Raw genomic sequence first — 9,679 nt, 5'->3', positions numbered from 1 at the left:
TGGGGTTTCGATCAGCTGCCTCGTTGCTATCGGCACTTCTTCTCTGAAGGCAGCCTGTAGTAATGGATTCAGATAACACTGATCAAAGCTGTACTATGGAACAATGGAAAGATTCAATTTGATAGTCCCCTATGGGCAGTAAAAGATTGTGAATAAAATTATAAAAAAAAGTGAATAAGCTTCCCTCCTCTAAGTATTAAAATCACCCCCTTTTTCCCACTTTTCAAATTAAAATAAACATAAATATATGTGCCATTTGCCTAAATGTCTGAACTATTAAAATAAATCAATAATTAAACTTTGCGGTTAACGGCATAAAGTAATAAAATGTTACTGGTAAATTTGCCCTCATACAGCCGCATATACAGAAAAATGTGTTATAGGGTGTTAAAGAGGGGAATTTTAAGCATACCCACAAAACGATACAAAAAGTAAAAAATAAATAAAAATGTAACCCCTTAAAGGGGTACTCCGCCCCTAGACATCTTATCCTCTATCCAAAGGCTAGGGGATAAGATGTCAGATTGCCGGGGTCCCGCTGCTGGGACGCAGTTTCCTCTGTGCGTAATGACGAGCAATACAGGGGCCAGAGCATCGTTACGTCACTGCTCCGCCCCTCGTGACGTCACTGCTTGCCCCCCTCAATACAAGTCTATGGGAGGGGGTGTGGCGGTCGTCACGCCCCCTGCCATAGACTTGGATTATGGGGGTGGGCTGTGATGTCACGAGGCGGAGCCATGAAGTCACGCTGCTCCGTCCCCTGTATCGCCCGTCATTACGCACAGAGCAAACTTGCTCTGCAGTAATGATAGCGCTGTGCCGTAGCGGCGATCCCGTGGGTCCCCAGCAGCGGGACCCCGGTGATCTGACATATTTTCCCCTATCCTTTGGATAGGGGATAAGATGTCTAGGGGCGGAGCACCCCTTTAAGGACATGTGCCGTAAATGTACGGCGCTGCTAAGAAGTACTTAGCGCACCGTGCCGTACATTTATGGCACAGCTTTACTGGATCACCACGTCTGATCGGAACGGGATGACTGCTAATAATGATCAGCAGCCATCCCAGGACATCGGAGGGCATCTGGAGGGCTGTAGTTTTAACACCACTGTATAGTGGTCTCCAAACTGTGCACTTCCAGATGTTGCAAAACTATAACTCCCAGCATGCACTACAACTCCCAGCATGCCCCGACAGTCCAGGCATGCTGAGCATTGTAGTTCTGCAACATCTGGCCCTTCAGATGTTGCTGAACTACAACTCACAGCATGCCTGGACAGTCTCTGCAGGACACAGTTTGGAGACCACTATACAGTGGTGTCCAAACTGTAGCCCTCCAGATGTTGCAAAACTACAACTCCCAGCATGCCTAGACGGGCATGCTGAGCGTTGTAGTTCGGCAACATCTGAAGGGCCAGATGTTGCAGAACTGTTCTCCTCCAGTTGTTGCAAAACTACAACTCCCAGCATGCCCTTTGGCTGTCCGGGCTTGCTGGGAGATGTAGTTTTGCAACATCTGGAGGCACCCTGGTTGGGAAACACTGGCGTTGAAAGACCCACCCCTAATAGTTGCCAAAGTGAAAAAATATGCCCTGTCCTTACGGGGTTAAAACATCTAGCCAATCTGCGAGTGAATCTGCAAGGACATTCCAGAATTTCTTAGCAAAGTCTGCAGTTGTACAAACATTATACAGGAGTAGAGCCCACTGCCATCTGGGCTCTACTCCTAGCTGGGCTCTCCAGATGGAAGGTAAGGCTGTAAGCCTATTCGTCCCATCGATAATGCGATCACCAGGGAAATACTAAGTGTTAGATCCAAGTCAGCAGTGAGTGTCAGGAAGTTGTATTCCACCTTTATCTGGGACCTTCTCTGGAAAGTCCTTCATACCTGTTAGGTTGGCCAATTTCACCAAAATCTCCTTTTCCCTAATGTGTATGAGGGTCTTCACCATACAAACTATACAAGCCACACTTTTTGGCCACACCCTCATATCGGTAATCTCCAGCCTTTGACTTTTTTTGGGCTGTTGCAAAACTACAACTCTCAGCATTCTCAGCCATCCAGCTGGAGAGCTACAGGTTGGAGATTACTGTCCTACATGAGAAAGACTCTTAATGGCAAGAGCAAACAATTCTGTAAACTTTTAGGCCGGGTTCACACTTCGGAATTTCCGTCCAGACAAAATCTATCTGGAGATTCTGAGTGGGGCAGCAGCGACTGAATCCCCATAGATGGTAATGTCTGCGGAGCAGAGAACCGCCAGAGCATTGTACAAACGAACGTTATTTCAAAACAGAATTCCACTCAAAAAATTCTGTAGTGTGCAATAAAGCCAGGTTGTCATACATTACCCAACATATAACAGCTCTTATTATTGGAAATTGTAGATCATTATTTTCTCAGAAAGTTAATAGAATGTGGTATACGTACACAGGTTGCAGCAACTGTAAACAATGTCTGAACTCTGTTAGAGACTATACCAGTGCTAAGAAAGCAGCTTGTTTTCTTTGATTTAGTTTTTTGGTTGTAATTGTTGGTTGTAATTGTATACAGCAAGAAACTGTATTTATTTATTTTTCTTGTTGGTGTTTTTTTCTGGTTGGTCCAATTTTTCTTAAATGCTTTTGTTATACATGCATTGTATTGTTAATATCTCGAAAGTAGCGTGTGGTTTTAGAGTGGCCCTTAATAGTTGGAAGGTCTCCTTTCCCTTGTTTCCATGCACTGCGCTAATCTATCTCTCATTTTTTTTTGTCCCTGTTCAGAGCCAAGTGGATGACTCTTCTGCTAGTAAGATGGACCACCCTGTTGGTGAGTTTTATGGTTGCACTTTACGGTAGTCATGTATTGAAGCCCTGCATGGAAAAAATGATTCTGCGGGAATCTGACCCACAATTATATATTTTCACTAGAAAAAGTACAGCCACCTAGCAACAACTAATGGATACATGCAGCTTCCTGAAAAATGTTTTAATGTGCAACAGAGTAAATTCACATTCAGTAGAGCTGCTGCAGGCATCTCTGCTACGGTCTCTTTTGCAAGGTGATCTGATGGGTAGAACAGTGGAACATGCACATCAAGTTAGTGGAGGAAATATACTATCCTAGACCAGGGGTTCTCAACTGGTGGTATGCGTACCCCTAGGAGTATGCCGCTGATTGTGCGGGGGTACCTACCATACATTGGCCAGTATTATTCAGCGCACAGCGGAGAATGGCAGCAGCAGCTCCCTGTATAGTATCACGGCCGGAGCTGCAGGAGGACGTCACACGTTAGTGCGGCCCCACCGAACGGTACTCTGGGTTGCGCTGTATACCCGAACAGGCCGAGTAATGTAAAAAATCAGTGTAAGGGAGGGCGGGTTTTTGTATGTGTACATTATGTTCCCCTTTTTCCATTCCATCCCCTTGTGCCATTATCATCCGATATGGCAAACGGGGATCAGAGGGGGAGCAGAATAATGACACAAGGGTATCAGAGGGAGGGGTAATAATGGCGCAAGGGAATTAAAATGGAGAGGGGGGGGGGGTGGGATAATAGCAAAAGGGAATTAATATGGGGGGGGGGGGTGATTATCCCCTCCATCTTAATGCCCTTGTGCCAATATCCCTCTCTTTTATATATCATGACCTATAAACCATATAAGGATTTTAGATCTTCATTCGGTGATGAAATGAACATAATCATCCATGTAACTTTTGGAGCAAAGTTTCCAAGGTAAAGTCATCTGCTTTCTATTAGGTAATGAAGTGAAATCTTTATTGTGGATGTCCTATTCGAGGACATGACACGATTTTTCTAGTGGGTAGAGAATCTAGTACATCTAAATAGGTTTCCTTATTTAGCCTTTGGATTGCAAATCAACGCAAGGAACATCTTGCATTAAATGGTACTTTGATGCCCTTTGTGAATGAAGCCCTGTATGGAGGGTATTGATCAGGGTCCCCAGGAGAATTATTTAAAGTGCCTTCAAGTGCAGTCACTTTATACATAGTTGTCGACCTATTGCAGTAGGGGTGCTGCTCTCTGCCCGGCTTGTGTAAATTGTCTCTTTATATACCAGTGTTTCCCAACCATGGTACCTCAGGCTGTTGCGAAACTACAACTCCCAGTATGCCTGGACAGCCGAAGGCTGTCCAGGCATGCTGGGAGTTGTAGTTTCGCAATAGCTGGAGGCACCCTGGTTGGGAAACTCTGTTCTATACACTGCTAGTAAGAGACATGTTACTGAAGCTGGCCAGGCAGGGAAAAACCGCAGAGTCCTGCCTGAGGACTAGTTACCCAGGACCCAGCAGCATTTTTATTTCTCTGAAAGTCCGAGTGTCTCAGAGTAATTCTTAATGTCCTGAAATCGCATTGTCTGCACTAGTTTTATACTGCCTGTGGTACGGGTAGCATAAAACTGATGACCATGCATAAAATGCACTAAAGGGACCAATATTTCAAGTTATCATGTGAGGGACCAGCCAAATATTAAAGGGGTATTCCAGGAAAAAACTTTTTCATATATATCAACTGGCTCCAGAAAGTTAAACAGATTTGTAAATTACTTCTATTAAAAAAAATCTTAATCCTTACAGTACTTATGAGCTTCTGAAGTTAAGGTCGTTCTTTTCTGTCTAAGTAATCTCCGATGACACGTGTCTCGGGAAACGCCCAGTTTAGAAGAGGTTTGCTATGGGGATTTGCTTCTAAACTGGGCGTTTCCCGAGACACGTGTCATCAGAGAGCACAAAAAAAGAACAACCTTAACTTCAGAAGCTCATAAGATTTTTTAATAGAAGTAATTTACAAATCTGTTTAACTTTCTGGAGCCAGTTGATATATAAAAAAAAGTTTTTCCTGGATAACCCCTATAATAATTTAGTGCAAGACAATATCGAAAAGGAAAAAGATGCTGAAACAGGCAAAAAAAAAAGCAGGGTTAACCACTATTTATCTACATATGCAGTGTCCTATCAACAGCTGTTATTTATTCCTAAGGTTCTGCCTTTAAAGACTTTTTTGTTTAGTGTAGGAGATTGATGGTGTCTAAAATTATGCTGGATTTTAATTAAGAACTATATATATATATATATATATATATATATATATATATATATATATATATATATATATAATGCCTAGTATAATTTATTTGCATAACTTACTAGGTCTTCTGCACATTTCAGACATGGCTGGCGTACATTAGTTACAGTAATCTGCAGCAGTTATACACATGTTGAGCACATTATAAACGCCTCTTAGCCAATTCTTTCTCTTTGGATCTTGCCAAAATTGTCAAGGAAAGAGAAGATAATTTGGTACAAGCAAATACACTTCGTCAGGAAGAGAGAGACCTAGTTCACCCCAATCAGGACTGGACAGGACAACAACACATTTAAAGGGGTATTCCGGGCAAAAACATCTTATCCCCTATCGAAGGATAGGGGATAAGATGTCTGATCGCGGGGGGCACGCCGCTGGGACCCCCGCGATCTCCCTGCAGCAGCCCACATTCTATGCGTAGCTGTGTCTGAAGTTTCAGAAACCTCCGGGCTTCCAAGACTGGGACGTCGCGCCACGCCCCCTCCATTCATGTCTATGGGAGGGGGCATAGCGGCCATAGAATTGAATGGAGGGAGCGTGGCGTGACGTCCCCGTCTCGGAAGCCCGGAGGTTTCCAAAACTTCAGACACAGCTACGCATAGAATGTGGGCTGCTGCAGGGAGATCGCGGGGGGTCCCAGCGGCGGGCCCCCTGCGATCAGACATCTTATCCCCTATCCTTTCGATAGGGGATAAGATGTTTTTGCCCAGAATACCCCTTTTAATCTCTTTCCAGCATTTTAGGGGGCTATTTGCCTTCCACCATCCATTTTGCTAGGTGGCTGTGTACTAAAAAAAATGAATGCATAAATAAATTAAAATTTAAATCTTCCTTCCATATGCCGTTTCTTACCATCGTAACCAAAAAGTTAATGTATTCCTGTTAAAATTTTGTGCCCACAGGCGTTCTTCCAGATAAGAAGTTTGAGGCAGACAAGAGGGGTGTGAATCTCGGGGATTTCAATGATATGATGCGGAAGGACCGGTCTGGCTTCCGTCTGCCCAATTCCAAAGAGATGGGAGCCGCAGACAGCGGGCCTTATTTTGAGAAGGTATTGTATGGAGACCCCTCCAGTCACTGTTCACATATGGATATTGCAATGATCATAGTAAAGCTGGCCATACATTTTTACTTTACTACATAGATCGGTTAACTAGTCCTGCCAAAATTAGTGGGTTCAGCTAACGTTATTCTGATTTTAAAGGGACATTTAAAGTCACAGCCCTAAACTCCAATGTACTGGGTTATAGTGGGGTGAACCAGATTACAATTAGGTATTTCTTAGCTGGATCTGCTGTCTGGTTTCGGAGATACCATTGTATTACCCTCCGTTATTAATACCTGACCTTGTGCAGTGGAGGAGGACCTGGCTTGCTGGACCCCTGTGTATTGGTTTTAGTGCAGTTTCCCTTTTAATGGCCAGCTTAAAGGGGTACTCCACTAGCCAGCATTCGGCCCCCTCCCATAGACTTGCATTCAGGGGGCGTGGCAGTGATGTCACCAGGGGGGGCGTGGCTGACCCACCACAGCGTGAAAACAGCGTTGGGAACATTTACTTCTGAATGCTGGCCAGTGGAGTATCCCTTTAAGTAGAACAAGAAACCCTTTTTATGTAGGTCTGTTATGATTCGATCAATCTTTGCATGAACCCACGCACAATTTATGGTGCTGTTCCTCTCTCCTTGCTACATTCAGAACCAAATTAGGGTTGTCACAATTTATAGCGAGCTGTGATTGGGTAAAGGGCACCGCACTGCAGACTCCCATACATTACTTTCTGCACTCAATAGCAGCTAGACTGCTTCAAGAATTCTAATGCACTTAGATTAGGAAACTCTTCTGATCACGTTCTGATCTAAACTTAAACAGATCATTGATAAACATTGTCCTGAGAGGAATATATATATATGTATATGTATCCTGCCCAGATCACAAACTTAACATCTTTTATATAGATATTTATGAATGTCCCTTTCCTGACTGATCTCTTACTGGAATCCTTTTTGCATGATGTCTATTTGTAAACTATTTTATTCCAGTGAATGAATATGATTGGTCGTACACGGACACATCTTTCATGTGTACTCAATAGAATTTCTCTGTGTCTGTCTCTCCTTTTCCCTCTTGCCTTCTGCTGCATCACTAACCAACACCCCCTTGACTGGCTTTAGCTGACTCTGCCTTTCTCCAATCAAGACGGGTGCCTTGGGGACGAGGCTCCGTGCTCTCCCTTTTCTCCCTCCCCCAGCTACAAGCTATCTCCCTCCGGCTCCTCGCTCCCATCCGTGGGCCTGGGGGCTATTGGTTCGGGCCTCAACCCCCAAACCTTCGCTGCTAGACAAGTAAGAGCTGCGTGTTTTAGATCACCTATTAAGGCAGTCTATCTCTGCACTGGATTACTAAAAGTCTCATCGTTTCAACACATTCTATATAGTTGCAGAGAAAATGATATTACGAATCATTGCTTAAAGGGGTATTCCGGGCAAAAACTGAGACCCTCCGCGATCTCCCTGCAGTACTTGCATTCTATGTGGGTGCTGATTCTCTAGTTTCGGAAACCTCTGGGACTGGGGATTTGACGTCACGCCACGCCACGCCCCCTCCATTCATGTCTATGGGAGGGGGCGTGACTGCCGTCACGCCCCCTCCCATAGACATGAATGGAGGGGGCGTGGCGTGACATCACATCCCCAGTGCCGGAAACCCGGAGGTTTCCAAAACAAGATTCAGCACCCGCATAGAATCAGACATCTTATCCCCCCAGAATCAGACACCCCCCAGAATCAGACATCTTATCCCCTATCCTTTGGATAGGGGATAAAATGATTTTGCCCGGAATACCCCTTTAATAAATAAATAAATAATATATATATATATACACACACACACACACACAGTATATATATATATATATATATATATATATATATATATATATATATATATATATATATATATATATATATAATATATTGTGACGCCCGGGTTGTCACTAGATGCTTTTGTTTGCATAGATGTCTTTTCCTATTGTTTACTTGTCGCCAAGATATTCTGCAATGTTTCCATCTGACACACACTAGGGCCAGTACGAAGCCATTTAAGCAATTCCATATCATTTTGGAGAAATTGATAAAGGACACTGGAGTTCTTGGTGAAAGATATTCCATATTAACATTACAGCAAGTTTGGATAAATATCCCTCTCTGTGTGCAGAATCAAACAGGCACAAGTCTCGTGAAAATGTGCAACTTTTGTCATCAGTACAATCCCCTTGGATGCCTATTACAATGCCTTACTTCAAAGTGTACCCTGGCATGTAAAGGCCCACAATCAGCAGTCACTGTACACATTAGACCAAAAAAATTGGTTAAAATGTAATATTCACCTTAAACAGTCCTTATTTTAAACTCCTCACAAAATTTTTTTATTTTTTTTATTTTTTTTTGAGAACTGGAGCTTTTTCTTCACCTTATATACAAATACAGGAGAAGGTGTGTGCAGCTGGTTCAGCTCTATGTAGTATATTATATATGGGGATATGCTGTATGCTCTTTTTACTGGTTTCCTTTTTTGTTGTGCTTCTCTTGCCATTTAACAGCTAGGATAACCTGCAGCACAAGACTTTCTCTTAAAGGGGTACTCCGGTGGAAAACTTTTTTTTATTTTTATTAAATCAACTGGTGCCAGAAAGTTGAACAGATCTGTAAATTACTTCTATAAAAAAAAAAAATCTTACCCTTCCAGTACTTATCAGCTGCTGTATGCTCCACAGGAAGTGGAGTTGTTCTTTTCTGTCTGACCACAGTGCTCTCTGCTGTCACTTCTGTCCATGTCAGGAACTGTTCAGAGCCGGAGATGTTTGCTATGGGGATTTACTCATGCTCTGGACAGTCCCCGACATGGACAGAGGTGGCAGCAAAGAACACTGTGGTCAGACAGAAAAGAACGACACAACTTCTTGTGGAGCATACAGCAGCGGATAAGTACTGGAAGGATTCCGATTTTTAAATAGAAGTAACTTACAAATCTGTTTAACTTTCTGGCACCAGTTGATTTAAAAAAAAATTGTGTTCCACCGGAGTACCCCTTTTAATAACAGGGGAACCTGAAAGACATATTAGAAGTTTGAAGGAATCTGTAGGAAAACTGTTGTGTGACGGCTATTATGGATGTGTTCTGAATCAAAGCAATAACTCTAATGTGAACAGGGCCATTATAAAATATGGTCTGTGATTTTTTTTTTTTTTTTTTTTTTTTTGGGGGGGGGGGCTTACAAAGTACGGTACATTTAGTACATTACATATGTAGATTGTCTATAAAGCTTTCTTCTGTTACATCACTGCACCATATACCTCTGGTCTTACACTATTGGATATTTGTGGATTTCTTGATAGCTTCAGGTTTTGTTTTTGTTTTTTTTTTTCTCTGTAATTTGTTGGTGTGGTAGCGACTGGAACACACTGTAGGGTACCTGCCCACAGGATAGGGGATAAAGAGCTCATCTGTGGGGGGTCCTTCCTCTGTGACCCCTATTGTTCACGCTAACTGAGGTCACTTGTCCGCTAAATGACTGGAAATGGAGTGACAAAG

At 43.0% G+C, this 9,679-nt stretch overlaps 1 protein-coding gene across 1 annotated transcript in view; it reads left to right on the top strand.

The window, feature by feature from the left end:
* Positions 1–2,765: 2,765 nt before the first annotated feature.
* Positions 2,766–9,679, top strand: part of LOC130330907 (trinucleotide repeat-containing gene 6B protein-like) — a gene marked incomplete at both ends in the record, with an annotated part of 13,439 nt that continues 6,525 nt past the window's right edge. Inside the window, 3 exons of the mRNA XM_056553623.1 lie at positions 2,766–2,811; positions 5,992–6,140; positions 7,261–7,431. Of these exons, the coding sequence (XP_056409598.1) occupies positions 2,766–2,811; positions 5,992–6,140; positions 7,261–7,431 (366 nt within the window). The remainder of the gene's footprint in view (positions 2,812–5,991; positions 6,141–7,260; positions 7,432–9,679) is intronic.

This window comes from Hyla sarda, unplaced genomic scaffold (assembly GCF_029499605.1).
Source record: "Hyla sarda isolate aHylSar1 unplaced genomic scaffold, aHylSar1.hap1 scaffold_3423, whole genome shotgun sequence".
Taxonomy (NCBI): domain Eukaryota; kingdom Metazoa; phylum Chordata; class Amphibia; order Anura; family Hylidae; genus Hyla; species Hyla sarda.
This window is presented reverse-complemented; position numbering and strand designations above follow the sequence as displayed.